At 42.2% G+C, this 20,141-nt stretch overlaps 1 protein-coding gene across 2 annotated transcripts; it reads left to right on the forward strand.

Annotated features, from left to right (window-relative positions):
* Positions 1-329: 329 nt before the first annotated feature.
* LOC311140508 (septin-7-like) lies at positions 330-18,313 on the forward strand. 2 transcript variants are annotated; one of them, XM_084175596.1, is made up of 14 exons: positions 330-456; positions 2,215-2,317; positions 6,038-6,144; positions 10,172-10,272; positions 10,443-10,577; positions 11,317-11,434; positions 11,700-11,792; positions 14,018-14,114; positions 14,224-14,275; positions 14,426-14,554; positions 15,752-15,772; positions 16,473-16,608; positions 16,935-17,077; positions 17,296-18,313. In XM_084175596.1, exons 2-14 carry the CDS (start codon positions 2,308-2,310, stop codon positions 17,333-17,335), a joined length of 1,182 nt encoding a protein of 393 aa, XP_084031722.1. In that variant the 5' UTR covers positions 330-456; positions 2,215-2,307; the 3' UTR covers positions 17,336-18,313. The 2 variants fall into 2 exon arrangements, with proteins under 2 accessions (XP_084031722.1, XP_084031723.1); XM_084175597.1 differs by lacking the exon at positions 15,752-15,772 and having other exon boundaries at positions 367-456.
* The last annotated feature ends 1,828 nt before the right edge of the window (positions 18,314-20,141 follow it).

The following is a 20,141-nucleotide window of genomic DNA, read 5'->3' on the forward strand; positions in this document are numbered from 1 at the left end:
CATTAATACTAAATAACTGTAATTAACAAGTAGGTTTATAGCTCTTATTTTGATTAGTATTTATTTTTCATAAACTGCTAACCTGTGTGCATCTATCTATATGCAAAAGAAACTTCAGATTTTGGAAAGTTAGGTAAATGCAGAGTTTCTGTCAGGTATCTGTTGATGGAAAATAAATAAGATGAAAACAGAGATTCTCTAAGTTTTTAGCGAAATGTAATATTGTTGTCGCGATAGCATGTGGATAACTCAGGCAATGCACAAACTACCGCGAGATATTTGGTCCTTCATTTTTGCTATTCATAATCTCAGTACGCATTGTATCTGTCGTACTCGTCGTCGTTCAGGTGTGACATTACGTCGGCCATAGTACGTAGGTATGCGCTAGTGGTAAGAAGGGGAATGTCGGGTTGTGGATGATCGGTTTCTGTGCGGTAGCGAACGACAACATTATGGGTGAGCCTACTTACTGTATCAAACATTTCCGAAAACTGCTTTGGAGATGACATTTATAACTTGTTGTATCAGAGTTGATTTTTAAAGTAATGGTTGTTCGTGACTTTCTAGTTGTCTGAGTAACCAACGCCCAGTCGTCCCCCAACCAGTTGTTGGATGAGATGCTAGCCTAGCTAGCAGGTTAGCATTAGCTAAGGCATTTCCTGTGTGGTTATTTTGTCCCTCATCACGAATTACTTGACCCAATTTTACCTACCTAGTGGTTCATTCCAAAAGCTAATGTTTTATTTTATGTATCTGGTGTTTGTTAAGTAAACTCCATCGAGGTAACACTAACTAGCTTTTTTAGTGTGGCGATAACGTCATCTTTACCGCCTAACGTTAGCCAGCTGGCTTGCTAGCCTACGATTCAGAAAATGCTAACGCCAAGTCCTTAGCCTTAAATTAAATTATTGTCCCAGTAGTCACCAAGCAAGCCATTGTTTCTTGTTAATGGTTAACTAGCGAAACAATGTCAAGCAATTTATTTTCTTCCAGCTATTTCATACATTTGATTACCAATGAGTGCTACACTGAAAAATAGATTGAAGCGTGTGTGTGTGTGTGTGTGTGTGTGTGTGTGTGTGTGTGTGTGTGTGTGTGTGAGAGAGAGAGAGTGACCATATAGTGTAGAGGGAAACCGCAAAACAGAGTATGTTCTGATAATCTCAGGGAAGGGGACAGATGAGGATAAACACTCGCTCAAGCCAACACAGTTAGATTCTCAGACCTCGGATAGATCTAAGGACAAGTCAAGGGTGAAGATGGGTATCCTTGGGTGTCTGCCTTTTCAAATTGGTTTGGGGGTAGGACCAAGTGAAAGTGAGCCAGGTTTTTATTAAAGAAGCCCTATTAAATTGCGATGAAGATACTCTCATGACTGCATGAGAAAAATGTGTACACCTCTCACCACTTCCTTCAGTTGACCCGCTAACTGAAACGGAAATACACTTGCAGAATCATGAAGAAGGATTTGAATCAGTTGCCATTTTTTTTTGCTTTGTAACAGTGTATGCAGTGGAGGCTGGTAGGAGGAGCTATAGGAGGACGGGCTCAATGGTATCAAACAAATGGAAACCAAGTTGGACTCAGTTCCTTTTATTCCATTCCAGCCATTACAATGAGCCTGTCCTCCTATAGCTCCCCCCACCAGCCTCCACTGGTGTACAGGTAGTGATCTCACTCATACCAACGCAAATGCAACGTTTCTTACATGGAGATAAAGAAGACATACCATTTTAAACGATAATTTCGCACAGACATAGGCTTTCAATTGAAAACATTTGAACAACAGTCCAAGGCTAGGGGCATCAACAGAGATTGTACTCCTTTTATAGCCCAGGGCGAAGCCAATAACATTGTATCATACTATCCAACTCTGTGATGTTATGCTTGCTAGCCTAAACACACATTATTTATCTGCAGGCTTTACAGTTTGTGAAATTGATTATGAAAACAGAATGCTTTGTTAGGATGATTGCTGATATTGATTGTTGTTGTCGCCTGTGTTCTCTCCTCTGGCTCTTCCCTCACTTTGGACCACATCGCATTATTATTTCCATAACACAGCTGTAAGTATGGATGGATTGGTCAGTTAGGCCAATGTTTATTTGCCTGCTTATCAGAATGACTTTCCCCTAATTTTGAAGTAACCTAGGCCTGTTACATAACATTGCAAAAGCTGTGGTGATGATGTTGTGCTCGTATGTTACTTTCCAGCAACAAAAGAATCTGGAGGGATATGTGGGCTTTGCTAGCCTTCCCAACCAAGTGTACAGAAAGTCTGTGAAGAGAGGCTTTGAATTCACCCTGATGGTTGTGGGTAAGAAAATGCTTTTCATATATTGAGGTCATGGTTCAACAGAGTCATGTTTTCAGTCATTTCAGTATACACAATACAGTTGACCAGTTAAAGCTGTAAATGGTAAGTTAGATTTGGAGACAGGAATATATGTGTGTGACCACAGTTGTGTACAAGCAAAGTGCGTGTATGTGTGTGTCCTGTGATTTTTAACCTCCTCGAGTCAGGAGAGGGAAGATAACCTCTCTCGTTTACTTTTTTTTCCACATCCTGCTTATTAAAATAGCATTATTTTGATTGGATTTATTCAAAACTGTGCAGTATTATAAAAAATACAAGAGTGCTGTTGAAGTACTTGGATGTGGTCGTTGAACTCGGCAAGGACCTTCATTTGCTAATCAGTCACTGTTTGGAGGGAAAATGTTTCTTTGGGTCAAACCATTTCCTGTGGTCGGCATAGCAGAATTGGTCCCTCACTGTTCGTATCGCATTTCATCTGAACCACAGCCTCTTTCTGAGCCAGTCATGGGTTTATCATTGATCAATTTAAGAAGTTAGGCTACACTCCTCATTCTATCTAAACATGTCTGCCTTGCCAGGCACTCGCATGCAACAGGGTTCCTCTTAAACAAGTCATGATTTACCCTGCTGTATAAAATGTCCTTTAAAGGCAGTGTGTTGGATGGTGCCCAAGTTGGCTGTTGGGGCCCAAAAATGCCTTGAATAATTTGCCAGCCTGATTGCTGCAATAATAATAATAACATGATTTTAAAGTCCTATTTCTGGGAATGCAAACGCATCACAAACGATGCATACTGTGCATATGTGAAGTAGGCTAGTTTATATCAATACACCAGTGTTTTCCATATAACAGGACAGGTTGGCATGCTGCGCTCAGCGAGGCATAGTGTGCTGTGTCAGTCACTGCTGATAACGCTAGCCCTTTCTCACACTACACCACCAGTGACCTAAACCAGCAGGGACATGTGGGCTCAAAGCTCCGCCTTCTGCTGAGGCAATGTGTATGTAACAGTGTACGAGAGTGATATTGCTGAATTAGCAAACAGTCAAACTATCAACCTTTTTTTTTTTTTGCTGTGGATTTTGTATACATTAATGTACATTTTAAAACAACATCTACAGCAAAAAAGAAAATGGTTGATAGTTTTACTGTTTACTAAATCAGCAATATCACTCTCGTACACTGTTACATACACACTGCCTCAGCAGTAGGCGGAGCTAGCTCCTCTACTCAGTCCTGAGGAGCAGTGCCTGGCAGTGTGACTGGCACAGCAGTGACTGGCACAGCACACTATGCCTCGCTGAGCGCAGCACGCCAACCTGTCCCATTACCTGGAAAACACTGGTGTATTGATAGAAACTAGCCATCTATATTCATAGGAGAATGAAGATGGGCATTGAAATGCACATTGTCAAATGCAGTCACTCAACACATAAACGGTAGCTCTCAACTCCCAATACTGTAGCCTGTAAATGGCAGCTCGTTGACGATCGAGCCGTAGCCCCCAGCCAGTGAGGTCGGTGCCAGTGGTCATTTCCACTGCCCTAATGATTCCATTCACCAGGAGCATGGAGACCAGGAACACAATGGTTAGCCATACTGGAGAAACGGGACCACACAGCCAACATAAGAGGCATTCTCTAGCCATGTTCAGACTAGGAGCTGTTGTCCTATCCCTTTACACAATCATTCAGATGGATGGTCGTCTTGGACAAATGTCAATGGCCCTCAATCAAAGACATGACCTTTGATGGGATTTATTGGCTGGTCTTTATTAGATGCTTCTACAGTACTATTGTATGCCTCTAAAGTTGCATGACTGGCTATCACACAGTGGGATGTACCTGCTTTCAACATGTATTGTTAGCTATTTATAATGTCAGTGTTCCCCTATATCTTTAAATGTTGTGTTCTTGCTGATATAGCTACATTGTATACTGTGCACACTAGGCCTATACAGTGGGGGAAAAAAGTATTTAGTCAGCCACCAATTGTGCAAGTTCTCCCACTTAAAAAGATGAGAGAGGCCTGTCATTTTCATCATAGGTACACGTCAACTATGACAGACAAATTGAGATTTTTTCTCTCCAGAAAATCACATTGTAGGATTTTTAATGAATTTATTTGCAAATTATGGTGGAAAATAAGTATTTGGTCACCTACAAACAAGCAAGATTTCTGGCTCTCACAGACCTGTAACTTATTCTTTAAGAGGCTCCTCTGTCCTCCACTCGTTACCTGTATTAATGGCACCTGTTTGAACTTGTTATCAGTATAAAAGACACCTGTCCACAACCTCAAACAGTCACACTTCAAACTCCACTTTGGCCAAGACCAAAGAGCTGTCAAAGGACACCAGAAACAAAATTGTAGACCTGCACCAGGCTGGGAAGACTGAATCTGCAATAGGTAAGCAGCTTGGTTTGAAGAAATCAACTGTGGGAGCAATTATTAGGAAATGGAAGACATACAAGACCACTGATAATCTCCCTCGATCTGGGGCTCCACGCAAGATCTCACCCCGTGGGGTCAAAATGATCACAAGAACGGTGAGCAAAAATCCCAGAACCACACGGGGGGACCTAGTGAATGACCTGCAGAGAGCTGGGACCAAAGTAACAAAGCCTACCATCAGTAACACACTACGCCGCCAGGGACTCAAATCCTGCAGTGCCAGACGTGTCCCCCTGCTTAAGCCAGTACATGTCCAGGCCCGTCTGAAGTTTGCTAGAGTGCATTTGGATGATCCAGAAGAGGATTGGGAGAATGTCATATGGTCAGATGAAACCAAAATAGAACTTTTTGGTAAAAACTCAACTCGTCGTGTTTGGAGGACCAAGAATGCTGAGTTGCATCCAAAGAACACCATACCTACTGTGAAGCATTGGGGTGGAAACATCATGCTTTGGGGCTGTTTTTCTGCAAAGGGACCAGGACGACTGATCCGTGTAAAGGAAAGAATGAATGGGGCCATGTATCGTGAGATTTTGAGTGAAAACCTCCTTCCATCAGCAAGGGCATTGAAGATGAAACGTGGCTGGGTCTTTCAGCATGACAATGATCCCAAACACACCGCCGGGCAACGAAGGAGTGGCTTCGTAAGAAGCATTTCAAGGTCCTGGAGTGGCCTAGCCAGTCTCCAGATCTCAACCCCATAGAAAATCTTTGGAGGGAGTTGAAAGTCTGTGTTGCCCAGCGACAGCCCCAAAACATCACTGCTCTAGAGGAGATCTGCATGGAGGAATGGGCCAAAATACCAGCAACAGTGTGTGAAAACCTTGTGAAGACTTACAGAAAACGTTTGACCTGTGTCATTGCCAACAAAGGGTATATAACAAAGTATTGAGAAACTTTTGTTATTGACCAAATACTTATTTTCCAACATAATTTGCAAATAAAATCATTAAAAATCCTACAATGTGATTTTCTGGATTAGTTTTTCTCATTTTGTCTGTCATAGTTGACACACGTGTACCTATGATGAAAATTACAGGCCTCTCTCATCTTTTTAAGTGGGAGAACTTGCACAATTGGTGGCTGACTAAATACTTTTTTCCCCCACTGTATGTTGATTGAATTGCATTGATTCACTCATTTCAAATGACACTGATGGACAATGACCCTAATGTAGCAACACTGCCATTAGGCTATATGATCCATGATAAAAAAAATAAAAAATAGATTCAGTTTTATTGCAACAGTTTTTTTCTTTCTTCTAGGTGAATCAGGATTGGGCAAGTCTACGTTGATCAACTCTCTGTTCCTAACAGACTTGTACTCTTCAGAATACCCTGGGCCGTCACACAGAGTCAAAAAGACTGTACAGGTAGTTTAAAACACTTCTGCATAACAGTCCTGTATTCTCTTGTTGAATATCCTTCTTCCACTGATGACCATGTTAGTTTGCCTCAGTGTTGATACCTTGGCATTTGAAACACATTCTGCGATATAGAGCAGACTAAAGTATTCATACCCCTTGACCTATTCCACATTTTGTGTTACAGCCTGAATTCAAAATGGATGAAATATATTTTTTTGTTTGTATTATCTTTTACCAGATCTAATGTGTTATATTCTCCTACATTAATTTCACATTTCCCCAAACTTCAAAGTGTTTCCTTTCAAATGGTATCAAGAATATGCATATTCTTGCTTCAGGTCCTGAGCTACAGGCAGTTAGATTTGGGTATGCCATTTAGGCGAAAATTGAAAAAAATAGTCCGATCCTTAAGCTGTTAAGTCAAAACTGTAACTCGGCCACTCAGGAACATTCACTGTCTTCTTGGTAAGCAACTCCAGTGTAGAGTTGGCCTTGTGTTTTGAGGTTATTGTCCTGCTGAAAGGTGAATTAATCTCTGTGTCTGGTGAAAAGCAGACTGAACCAGGTTTCCCTCTAGGATTTTGCCTGTGCTTAGCTCTATTCCGTTTCTTTTTTATCCTGAAAAACTCCCCAGTCCTTAACAACTACAAGCATAGCCATAACATGATGCAACCACCACTATGCTTAAAAATATGGAGAGTGGTACTAAGTAATGTGTTGTATTGGATTTGCCCCAAACATAACACTTTGTATTCAAGACAAAAAGTTAATTGCTTTACCACATTTTTTGCAGTATTACGTTAGTGCCTTGTTGCAAACAGGATGCATGTTTTTGAATATTTGTATTCTGTACAGGCTTCCTTCTTCTCACTCTGTCATTTAGGTTAGTATTGTGGAGTAACTACAATGTTGTTGATCCATCCTCAGTTTTCTCCTATCACAGCCATTTAAATGCTGTAACTGTTTTAAAGTCACCTTTCCGGCAACTGAGTTAGGAAGGACGCCTGTATCTTTTTAGTGACTGGGTGTGATGAAACACCATCCAAAGAGCAATTAATAACTTCACCATGCTCAAAGGGCTATTCAATGGCTGCTTTTTTTTTTTTTACCCATCTACGAATAGGTGCCCTTTGCAAGGCATTGGAAAACCTCTTTGTGGTTGAATCGGTGTTTGAAATTCACTGCACGACTTGAGACGTTTCAGCTTTTCATTTATTTAATGAATTTGTAAAAAGTTTGAACAACATTGTTCCACTATGACATTATGGGGTATTGTGTGTAGGCTTCTGACAAAAATGTAATTCATTTAAAATTCGGGCTGTAACACAACAACATTTGGATAATGGCAAGGGGTGTGAATACTTTCTGAAGGCACTGTATGTCATTTAGTCCAGAAACTTGCTCTACGCGGTCTCCAAAACACAACGTTATCTCGACACAGATGCTCATCTGTTTTTCTGGTTCCTCTGCATAGTTAGGTAATAGTACAGTGTTGGGCTGCATGTTGATACATGCAGCTAGAATGAGAGTCACCCACTGGCCTCAATGTGTGATACACACATTTAGACTAGTAATTGGGGACAAGTTGTCTTCCTGAGAAGTTGTTTTGGTACTCTTCTTTCCCTTCATTGGGATTGGCAGTATGCTAATTCCTTCTGTGTTGTTGCAAACACTCTTGTGGAGACCGGTGTTTGCTCAACGCAGTGGGGCCTGCGTTGTTGTCCAAAGGTTAAACAACCAGAAGTGTAGTGAGTGCTTAATATTCAATCAATCAATCAATCAATCAATTTTATTTTATATAGCCCTTCTTACATCAGCTAATATCTCGAAGTGCTGTACAGAAACCCAGCCTAAAACCCCAAACAGCTAGTAATGCAGGTGTAGAAGCACGGTGGCTAGGAAAAACTCCCTAGAAAGGCGAAAACCTAGGAAGAAACCTAGAGAGGAACCAGGCTATGAGGGGTGGCCAGTCCTCTTCTGGCTGTGCCGGGTGGAGATTATAACAGAACCATGCCAAGATGTTCAAAAATGTTCATAAGTGACAAGCATGGTCAAATAATAATCAGGAATACATCTCAGTTGGCTTTTCATAGCCGATCATTAAGAGTTGAAAACAGCAGGTCTGGGACAGGTAGGGGTTCCATAACCGCAGGCAGAACAGTTGAAACTGGAATAGCAGCAAGGCCAGGCGGACTGGGGACAGCAAGGAGTCACCACGGCCGGTAGTCCCGACGTATGGTCCTAGGGCTCAGGTCTCTCAGTTGGCTTTTCATAGCCGATCATTAAGAGTTGAAAACAGCAGGTCTGGGACAGGTAGGGGTTTCGTAGCCGCAGGCAGAACAGTTGAAACTGGAATAGCAGCAAGGCCAGGCGGACTGGGGACAGCAAGGTGTCATCATGCCCGGTAGTCCTGACGTATGGTCCTAGGGCTCAGGTTCTCAGAGAGAAAGAGAGAACGAGAGAATTAGAGAGAGCATACTTAAATTCACACAGGACACCGGATAAGACAGGAGAAGTACTCCAGGTATAACCAACTAACCCCAGCCCCCCGACACATAAACTACTGCAGCATAAATACTGGAGGCTGAGACAGGAGCGGTCCGGAGACACTGTGGCCCCATCCGAAGAAACCCCCGGACAGGGCCAAACAGGAAGGATATAACCCCACCCACTCCGCCAAAGCACAGCCCCCGCACCACTAGAGGGATATCCCCAACCACCAACTTACAATCCTGAGACAAGGCCGAGTATAGCCCACAGAGGTCTCCACCACAGCACAAACCAAGGGGGGGGCGCCAACCCAGACAGGAAGATCACGTCAGTAACTCAACCCACTCAAGTGACGCACCCCTCCCAGGGACGGCATGAAAGAGCACCAGCAAGCCAGTGACTCAGCCCCTGCAACAGGGTTAGAGGCAGAGAACCCCAGTGGAGAGGGGAACCGGCCTGGCAGAGACAGCAAGGGCTGTTCGTTGCTCCAGCCTTTCCGTTCACCTTCACACTCCTGGGCCAGACTACACTCAATCATATGACCTACTGAAGAGATAAGTCTTCAGTAAAGACTTAAAGGTTGAGACCGAGTCTGCGTCTCTCACATGGGTAGGCAGACTGTTCCATAAAAATGGAGATCTATAGGAGAAAGCCCTGCCTCCCGCTGTTTGCTTAGAAATTCTAGGGACAATTAGGAGGCCTGCGTCTTGTGACCGTAGCGTACGTATTGGTATGTACGGCAGGACCAACTCGGAAAGATAGGTAGGAGCAAGCCCATGTAACGCTTTATAGGTTAACAGTAAAACCTTGAAATCAGCCCTTGCCTTAACAGGAAGCCAGTGTAGGGAAGCTAGCACTGGAGTAATATGATCAAATTTCTTGGTTCTAGTCAGGATTCTAGCAGCCGTATTTAGCACTAACTGAAGTTTATTTAGTGCTTTATCCGGGTAGCCGGAAAATAGAGCATTGCAGTAGTCTAACCTAGAAGTAACAAATGCATGGATTAATTTTTCTGCATCATTTTTGGACAGAAAATTTCTGATTTTTGCAATGTTACGTAGATGGAAAAAAGCTGTCCTTGAAACAGTCTTGATATGTTCGTCAAAAGAGAGATCAGGGTCAAGAGTAACGCCGAGGTCCTTCACAGTTTTATTTGAGACGACTTTACAACCATCAAGATGAATTGTCAGATTTAACAGAAGATCTCTTTGTTTCTTGGGACCTAGAACAAGCATCTCTGTTTTGTCCGAGTTTAAAAGTAAAAAGTTTTCAGCCATCCACTTCCTTATGTCTGAAACACAGGCTTCTAGCGAGGGCAATTTTGGGGCTTCACCATGTTTCATTGAAATGTACAGCTGTGTGTCATCCGCATAGCAGTGAAAGTTAACATTATGTTTTCGAATAACTTATATTCTTATGACAATTCTTAGGAAAGTTGTATTGTTCACTGTCTATCTCACTGTCATACACCAAATATGAACAGTAACAGTATGCATTAAGACAAGACAACTATTGAATGCTAATACAATTCTCTATTTCCCAGGTGGAGCAATCCAAAGTGTTAGTAAAGGAAGGTGGTGTCCAGCTCCTGCTCACTATAGTCGACACCCCAGGATTCGGCGACGCTGTGGACAACAGCAACTGGTATGCAAAGCTTGACAACTCCTCCATTTTGGCTCCAATAAATGCATTGATCTTGACCCATTTGACAGCCATTTTGGCTCATAGCTTGCAAACAGGTTTCCACGAAGTAGCATCCATTCTGGCTCAATGTGTGTGGGTTTGTTTCCTCCCTGGGGCTGTGTTCCGTGCAGCTGGCAGCCGGTCATCGACCACATAGACAGCAAGTTTGAGGATTACCTCAACTGTGAGTCGCGGGTGAACAGACGACTGATGCCCGACAGCAGAGTGCAGTGCTGCCTCTACTTCATCACCCCCTCGGGACACGGGTGAGTCTGGGAGGGGGGAGAAAGAGAGGTTGGACAGTGTGAATGAAGGGGGAGGGCTTCTTATGATTTAATAAGATTTCACAAGTGTAAAGTAGAATACTCCATATTAGAAATTTCAATCATTTTTGGCTACTGCCTCTAATAGCCTTTCTCTCTTTAGGGTTGTTTTGCAATATACATACATAGTTGTGTTTCATATGACTGATAGTGCTAAAGGACATTGGCTCTCTGTCAGAGAAGGCTGTGTGTATCGTGGCTGTGGGGTAAGGAGGGTGTGTGCGTGCGTTCACTGTTCATACTCTGTTCTATGAGACATTGTGTCCATACAATCCCCCAGTCAGTGTTGAGACAGGCTCTTAGGATGAGAAGCTTATGCTGGCCTCACACACACTGACCCCTCACACACACTCTCCTCACAGCACCAGCTGATATAGCTCACTCACGCTCGAGTGCCTTGCACAGTGACACTGCTAACGAGAAACAGCTGGGGAAAGTGTTCTGGACACACAGACCATACTGTTATTTGTGTTGTCATCGTTGATAAATTACTTGTTTGTTTACACTACTGGAGCTCCATTGCAAAAATGGTTTATTAGTTAATAGAATTAAGGAAAGAAATGTGAGCTTCGTGGTTTGCTATTCAAATACTGGACCTGTCAGGAATCTGTCCAAAAGTACCCCTAACCCACCATTTATGGTATTAATAATAACATGATTATTTTGTCATGTCTCCATCCAGACTGAAGCCTCTGGATATTGAGTTTATGAAACGGTTGCATGAGAAGGTGAACGTCATCCCACTGATTGCAAAAGCAGACACTCTCACCCCAGAGGAGTGCCAACAGTTCAAGAAGCAGGTCAGTGGGCTCTGTCTGGGGGCTGGGCATCAAGATTTACGCAGACAAAGAATTGAGTGTTGCAGATAGAAATGCACAGTTTGGCCAGAATGGTGTTTCCCTATTCCACATACTGCTCTGACGATGCCCTCGAAGTTTCCCCAGGGTAGTACATTGATACAGTCTGAATGGAGTTGATACCACATGATAAAGAACTGTCCCACATGTCTTGGATTGTCATTGGGGTCCTTCTTAATAAAACATACTGAACCTTCCCTCTCCTCAGATCATGCGGGAAATCCTGGAGCACAAAATCAAGATCTACGAGTTCCCAGAGACGGATGATGAGGAAGAGAACAAACTAGTGAAGAAGATCAAGGTATGAAACAAATGTACCGCATGTAGTTGTAAGCACCATCCATGCACCAACGAACTTAGTCATTTAAACTGTTTGGCACCAGTCCCGCCTGGATTTTTGCTAAATCAACAATTCCCGCTTATTATGCGAGGGCGTGCAAATTACCAATAACTGTACTATTACCCAATAAAACAGTAAAATCATTGCAATATTACCGCATAGAACTCTCCAGTCACCGCACACACAAAAAGAGTGCTGGACATTTTAACCAATCACGCACTTTTACTGCATAAAATGGTTCAATCAAGCAAGATGTCAACAAACATTTTCCCTTGTCAGGACTTTTTTGTTACAAATTGGACAAAATCATCGCAAATTGCCATGCAAAATGTCTGAATTGCTGCAGCAAAGTATTTTGGCCCACCACTAGCCGATCACAAAATCCTGGAGGGGCTGTTACATACATACATACATACAGTTGAAGTCGAAGTCATTAAAACTCGTTTTCCAACCACTCCACAAATTTCTTGTTAACAAGCTATAGGTTTGGCAAGTCGGTTAGGATGAACCAAGTTGTGCATGACACAAGTAATTTTTCCAACAATTGTTTACAGACAGATTATTTCACTTATAATTCACTCTATCACAATTCCAGTGGTTCAGAAGTTAACATACACTAAGTTGACTGTGCCTTTAAACAGCTTGGAAAATTCCAGAAAATTATATCATGGCTTTAGAAGCTTCTGATAGGCTAATTGACATCATTTGAGTCAATTGGAGGTGTACCTGTGGATGTATTTCAAGGCCTACCTTCAAACTCAGTGCCTCTTTGCTTGACATCATGGGAAAATCAAAAGAAATCAGCCAAGAAAATAAATAAATAAATTGTAGACCTCCACAAGTCTGGTTCATCCTTGGGAGCAATTTCCAAACTCCTGAATGTACCACGTTCATCTGTACAAACAATAGTACGCAAGTATAAACACCATGGGACCATGCAGCCGTCATACTGCTCATGCGTTCTGTCTCCTAGAGATGAACATACTTTGATGTGAAAAGTGCAAATCAATCCCAGAACAACAGCAAAGGACCTTGTGAAGATGCTGGAGGAAACCAGTACAGAAGTATCTATATCCACAGTAAAACGAGTCCTATATCGACATAACCTGAAAGGCCGCTCAGCAATGAAGAAGCCATTGCTCCAAAACCACCATAAAAAAGCCAGACTACGGTTTGCAACTGCACATGGGGACAAAGATTGTACTTTTTGGAGAAATGTCCTCTGGTCTAATGAAACAAAAATAGAACTGTTTGGCCATAATGACCATCGTTATGTTTGGAGGAAAAAGGGGGTCGCTTGCATGCCGAAGAACACCATCCCAATCGTGAAGCACGGGGCAGGCAGCATCATGCTGTGGGGGTGCTTTGCTGCAGGAGGGACTGGTGGACTTCACAAAATAGATGGCATCATGAGGAAGGAAAATTATGTGGATATATTGAAGCAACATCTCAAGACATCAGTCAGGAAGTTAAAGCTTGGTTGCAAATGGGTCTTCCAAATGGACAATGACCCCAAGCATACTTCCAAAGTTGTGGCAAAATGGCTTAAGGACAACAAAGTCAAGGTATTTGAGTGGCCATCACAAAGTCCTGACCTCAATCCTATAGAAAATGTGTGGGCAGAACAGAAAAGGCGTATGCGAGCAAGGAGGCCTACAAACCTGACTCAGTTACACAAGCTCTGTCAGGAGGAATGGGCCAAAATTCACCCAACTTATTGTGGGAAGCTTGTGGAAGGCTACCCGAAACATTTGACCCAAGTTAAACAATTTAAAGGCAATGCTACCAAATACTAGTAGAAAGAGGAGGAAGGGAAGCGCTACTAAGGTACACAATAGTAAATGTTGGTAGACAGAAGGTGCTCTTTGGTCAAAGGGGTGAATTGGTCATCAAAAAGAAAGGAGGACCAAGGCACTCTTCATATAATTAATTAAAATGCCTTTATTAGTATGGCATGTTCAATAGAAACAAGATTATAATTTTTTTTTATCCGACGCGTTTCGGCTAAATGGCCTTAAAGTGGTGAATCCTAACTGACCTAAGACAGGGAATTTTTACTAGGATTAAATGTCAGGAATTGTGAAAAACTGAGTTTAAATGTATTTGGCTAAGGTGTATGTAAACTTCTGACTTCAACTGTACATACACACATTCTCTCACACATCATTGTGTTATTTTGCTTGCAGGACCGTCTTCCCCTGGCCGTGGTGGGCAGTAACACCATCATCGAGGTGAATGGGAAAAGGACCAGAGGACGACAGTACCCCTGGGGAGTGGCAGAAGGTACCAGGCATGATGGGAGATGTAGTTTGATCAGGGAAAAGGAAAATCTATAGAAAGAGGCTCCTTTAGGAGAGGGGTTTAAATATGTATTGATTTTCTTTCCTTGCAGTTGAGAACGGAGACCACTGTGATTTCACCATCCTACGAGACATGCTCATCAGGTACAGACCTTAAAACATGAAGTTACAAACATTTATAGAAAATGGGGAAATGACAATGCATTTTTTGTAGCATTGTCAACCACATTGACCTTAGCCTCAACTTTAAAGGTTTCTAAGACTTGTTTTGTCTGTCTTTCTGTGTGCGTACAGAACCCACATGCAGGACCTGAAGGATGTGACCAATAACGTCCACTATGAAAACTATCGCAGCAGGAAGCTGGCGGCCGTCACCTACAACGGACAGGACAACAACAGGGTCAAGGGTCAACAGTCGACCAAGTGAGTCCAACAGCTACCAATGGTTCTCTATTTAACAAGGCATAGCCTAACTATTTTTGTCAATGATCAAAGGCATATTTTACCTGACAGATAATCTACTGGACATCTGAGACTTTTGAAATGTTTTATCATATTGATGTGATTTTTAGGCTGTATAAATGGATGTTATTGTCGTAGTGGTGTCTCTCGAGTGGCGCAGTGGTCTAAGGCACTGCATCGCAGTGCTAGCTGTGCCACTAGAGATCCTGGTTCGAATCCAGGCTCTGTCGTAGCCGGCCGCGACCGGGAGACCCATGGGGCGGCGCACAATTGGCCCAGCGTCGTCCAGGGTAAGGGAGGGAATGGCCGGCAGGGATGTAGCTCAGTTGGTAGAGCATGGCATTTGCAACGCCAGGGTTGTGGGTTCGATTCCAGTATGAAAAAAATTAAATAAAAATAAACATGTATGCACTCACTAACTGTAAGTCGCTCTGGATAAGAGCGTCTGCTAAATGACTAAAATGTAAATGTAAAATGTAGTGTTCTTGGAGGTATTTTTGTCCAATATAGGTCCATCATTCCAAATGCAGGTATTACAGCTTAAAGGGATACTTCGGGATTTTGGCAATGAGGCCCTTTCCCTACTTCTCCAGAGTCCGATGAACTCGTGGATACCATTTTTATGTCTCTGTGTGGAGTTTTAATTAAGTTGCTAACTAGCGCTAGCGCAATTGCTAACTAGTTTCGCGAGCCAATGCTATCTCGAACTTCCTTCATACTGGACACAGATATACAAATGGTATCCACAAGTTCATCTGACTCAGGGGAAGTAGAAAAAGGGCCTAATTGCCAAAATCCTGAAGTATCCCTTTAAATTCCACACTGCTGCTCTCTCACACCTAAGACCCTCTTATGTACACCAACCACGCTCAGCATCTTAGCTCTTTACTGAGAAACACCCTCACACACTGCGGTTCCTAACGCACAGCTACTCACCAAACACATGCTACTAATGTAAGGCTACTACACACACCGTTTCATGCCTCTTGAAAAGTAGTTTTGTTTATTTGTGAACTTTTCCTTGTTTACCGTGAGAAAGTAGATGTTTCGTTCTTAGTCCATGTTTTTGTTAGTGCGGTCAGTCCGTTTAGTTTTTCCGTTGTCGTAGTGCATGATTTCATCGCAGCATGCTAAGTGTGTGTGTTTCTGTTTTTTTAGACATGACACAGGTGAAGGCATGTAAGTGGTCAATTTATGTTTTCTTAGAACCTCCTGTAAGATCATTTTTTTAATATACCTTTTTCCTCCCCTGTTCGTGTTACTTTGTCTGGGTTCTCTCTTTCTCCCAGTTCAGGGTGTTTTCTTCTCCTTTCTCCCCCCCCCCCCCCCTTATGTCAGACAAGGTCTCAAGGAACACTGTAGAGATGCCAACATTGTGAGAAAAGTTAACTGGGAATTGATAAATATGCATATTACATTGCAAATACTTCAAATGGAATTAGCGTAGTTGGACATGAGCGGAGTCTTATCCATTTAAATCTTTTTTTGTTTGCTCAACTGGTGGCTTCTTCTCACTTTCAATTGAGTTTACTAACATTTAGCTAAGCTAACATCCCAAAGCACCACTATTTCACTACAGTTACTCACTAGCCTATGCTAACAGCTTAGCTAACTCAGCTCAGGGACTGCTTGGTGCTGGTCTTTGAGTCCCTGCTCCAGAACCAATTGGGTTTCTTCTTCCCTCTGCTTATCCACACTTCAGTCACCACACTGTTGGGTCCTACCATTCCTTTCATGCATAGATCCTTGTATGTACCAATTCCCTGCAGAGAAATGGGGGTGACGTTACTGTGCGGATTGTTCCACTGTGTTGGTGAGGGAGGGGGTCGGTGACGGTGCGCTGTAGGACTGGTCTGACTGTGTGCGTGTGACCCTGCAGGAGCCCCCTGGCTCAGATGGAGGAGGAGCGGAGGGAGCACGTGGCCAAGATGAAGAAGATGGAGATGGAAATGGAGCAGGTGTTTGAGATGAAGGTCAAGGAGAAGATCCAGAAACTGAAAGATTCCGAGGCGGAGGTAACATCAGTCACATTGCCTTACTACACTACTGTCCTCTACCGTATGGTTTGACTTCTTACTTCCTGATGCATAAACGCTGTCACTTTTCGTTGGGTGTTGATGCACTGAAAGTGTTAGACCGTGAGTGGGGTGTGTGAGCGTGTGTTTTAATGACTAGTTCTCATGTGTGAAGTTCACTGCCCCTCTCTCTGAAGTGTTACATTTTCAAATGTACTCTTATTTAACCAGGATAGTCCTCTTAATAACAATTGTCACTGTTTTTCAGTGAGTCATACAGTTGTGAACATGTCTTTCACATTTTCTGACTCTCTCTTCTTCTGCAGCTCTCGAGGCGTCATGAGCAGATGAAGAAGAATCTGGAGGCCCAGCACAAGGAGCTGGAGGAGAAGAGACGCCAGTTTGAGGATGACCGGGCCAACTGGGAGACCAATCAGCGCCTGGAGCAACAGAGAATGGATGCCTCCAGGTAACACTGTCTGTCACGCCCCTGATCTGTAGTGCTGACTTTGGTTGTTACTAATGTAGCTCTATTTATTGTCTGTTGGATAGAGAAAAAAGCTAAACTGGACACAAAATCAACGGTCTGTGCAGAACGTAATACCAGCGTGTCCCACAAGATGTCACTGTTGTATAATCCTATCTCATCATTATATTGCCTCATGTACTACATTATCTCCTCTACAGGACTCTGGAAAAGAACAAAAAGAAGGGGAAGATATTTTAGAGACAGTCTGCAGAAACACCAAGTTGTACTTGTTGCCTGCCCGGACATCCGTGTGTGGCACCAAACCAACACCAAAGCTCTTGTACAGCCCAGCTGGGTCTGCATGTACTGTCACAATGACCGGAAGAGAGCTGCCTGTGGATTTCTCCAAGGAATGTGTTTACCTTAACGAAACTTACCGTCTTAGACAGGCCAAACCCATATATAACTGAGTACTGTTACCCCCTCCCCCCCCCCCCCTCCCCCCCTCCCCCCCCCTCCCCTTGCTATATCTATTTAACAACTGATGTCTACAGTTTTATGCAGAGCAACAACAAAAAAATGAACTGTTGTACAATCATGTTTCAGGGGTTTTATTCATTTACATGCACAAAAGCTCTTCCATGATGTGGAAAGGAAAAGGAAATGGCATTAAAATCCTTTTATTTAGCAAAGTGTAACAGATAAACCTCATACTGAACAGCTCCCCATGCAATGTAGCCTAACACGAAACAACTGTCTCAGTGTCTCAACAGGAGTAATGGGAAATCTAAAGAGGCTAAAATGCACCTTTTTTATGGCTAAAGCTTTTTTCAAAATGTAACGCTTTCTTCTGATTTTAGCAAATTTCACTAGCCTTGGACCACAATTAACTTCATAAATGTTATATTTCAGTTAGTTTATTTTTATATATACCGAGCCAGCTAAAGTAATACTTTTTTGTATGTTCGAGAATTCTTCTGAAGCTTTGACCAGTTTCTGAAGAGGATTGACTGTTTAAAATGCATTCAGTAGTCGTGCAAAGAGCAAAAAAAAATATGAAAGGAATATTTCTGTAACTCCACATACGTGTGATCAGATTAAGTGGGAAAGGAAAGTCAACACCACAGTTTGCTTTGGCTATGTACTCATCTGTATTTTTTATTTGTATTGTACAAAGTCACTTAATAAACATGTGATGATAGACTTGCAATGCAATAAATTCTGCTAAGAGATGCATGTTGATACTGCATGACTAAATTCAGAATACCTATTATGTAGGCCTACTGAAATTTAAACAGTTTAAATGTGTTACTTATTTTGCTCTGTAGTTGAGTATTAATCTGCTTTGTCTACAAATCTCTGCCAGAAGGCAACATGGGTTTCCTTTTTTCTGCGTTTCTCAGTTGTTTTACTTTTGATGTAAGTATTCTGCCACATTGCATGCATAATATGAATGTTTTCAGAGGACTAACAGGTTATTTGCCTGAAAAGATTTGACATATTTCACACCACAGTAATATGGATATTCCTCCATTTTCTAAAGCAATTTTTGCAAGTACTGTTAATTTGCTGACGCAAAATGTTATCAAAGTATTGGACATCACACTTGACTGAAACAATCATGCAAACACTTTCAGTGCATCCCGGTACACACTTGGTTCTTTCGATGCAAAGTTGTATGTAGCTGCTTTTGAGATCCATTAGAAGGAACCTGCAGGAATAACAGTTATCAACTGTATGTCCTAAGAGAAAAACACTCTCACTCAGAGAATGAGTCATAGATACACTCAATGCTGGTAGTTTACCTTGTTCCTCTGAGCTCCTTTTACCCATCAGTCCAACAAAAGACTCAAATTTCTGCCCTGGAAAAGAGGTGAGAGTAGGGCTATTTCAGACTGAAAAAAGTGAATCTCCCACAGTGATCCCATTTTGACATTACACACCAGAGAGTCTCTTGTAGGAAGTGTATATGGCATGAGAACAGTTCCACCTTAGTGGATTTCATACCTTATATCATAGAATTACATAATTTAATAGGATCTCTGCCTTATATCCCATTCATATCTTCATACGTGTAGCCTCAGTAAAATTGAATAGAAATGGTCATTGCCAACAGTGTCTAGTGCATGCAACACTTACTTCTTCTTGTTACCTGGGATTTCGCTGCAAAGAGTGGAAGGGACAAAGCAAAAATGCAGATGAGCTTTTATAGAAATAGAATATATATCCTTTAAAATATTGAATTATTACTAGAAAGTAGTTAGCCTACCAGAACCTCTTTTCCCCATAAGACCAAAGAATTGGCGTGAATCAGGTTTTCGAGTCATTCTTTTCAGGATTTCTGGCCATTTGCTCTGAATAATAAAATACACAATTTAGCTTATTCATTTGATAGTAGCCTAGGTTAATCATGAGATGTTTATTATGAAGCCTATCACTGCGTGTGGCATCTTCCTAAATAGTCCACATTTCCAAATGTACAGGACAGTGCTGAAACATTTATCTTAATATCGACAATGACACTATAAGCCATTGTCAAATATTTCAAACACATTTTTGCCAATTTGAGAGAAGTATCCTACCGTTTCATTGTCTTCTCTCCAACTGTCATCAAAATTGATTTTTTGGCAGAGGACAGTTGCCAAAACGAGGGAAAATACCATAACGAGTAGAATTATCTTCATTGTGGTAGCAGATGTGCTGTGCGTAAAGTTGTTCCTCTTCATGCGTTTATTTTATTTGATGAGAGTAACTTCACTGATAAAATCTGACTATAATGGTCTGAATAAATATTGAATTCCTATAATATCAAGAGTTTCAAAGATGCAGCCTGCTGGAATAAGTCATGGAGCAAATTTTCACAGAGAGAAGTGCGTCTATCCATTGGCGCGACAATGCAATCGGCATACCTGTGCGCGCCGGCGTTTTTATGCAGAGACAGAGCTGAAGTGGATGTCAATGTCAAGCAGTTTCGTTGTAACATAATTAGGTCATATTATGAGTCAGCAGGTTTGCCTTTGTGTTTTAATTTCTGAAGAGGCAAACCACTGTTGCATCTGTTCAA

The sequence above is a fragment of the Coregonus lavaretus genome, assembly GCF_964263955.1.
Source record: "Coregonus lavaretus genome assembly, chromosome: 13".
Classification (NCBI taxonomy): Eukaryota; Metazoa; Chordata; class Actinopteri; order Salmoniformes; family Salmonidae; genus Coregonus; species Coregonus lavaretus.

Coding starts and splice junctions, on each gene's coding strand:
- LOC311140508 (XM_084175596.1), top strand. Junction 14,276..14,425: donor CTACGAGACATGCTCATCAG/GTACAGACCTTA, acceptor GTGTGCGTACAG/AACCCACATGCAGGACCTGA. Junction 17,078..17,295: donor CAGAGAATGGATGCCTCCAG/GTAACACTGTCT, acceptor TCTCCTCTACAG/GACTCTGGAAAAGAACAAAA.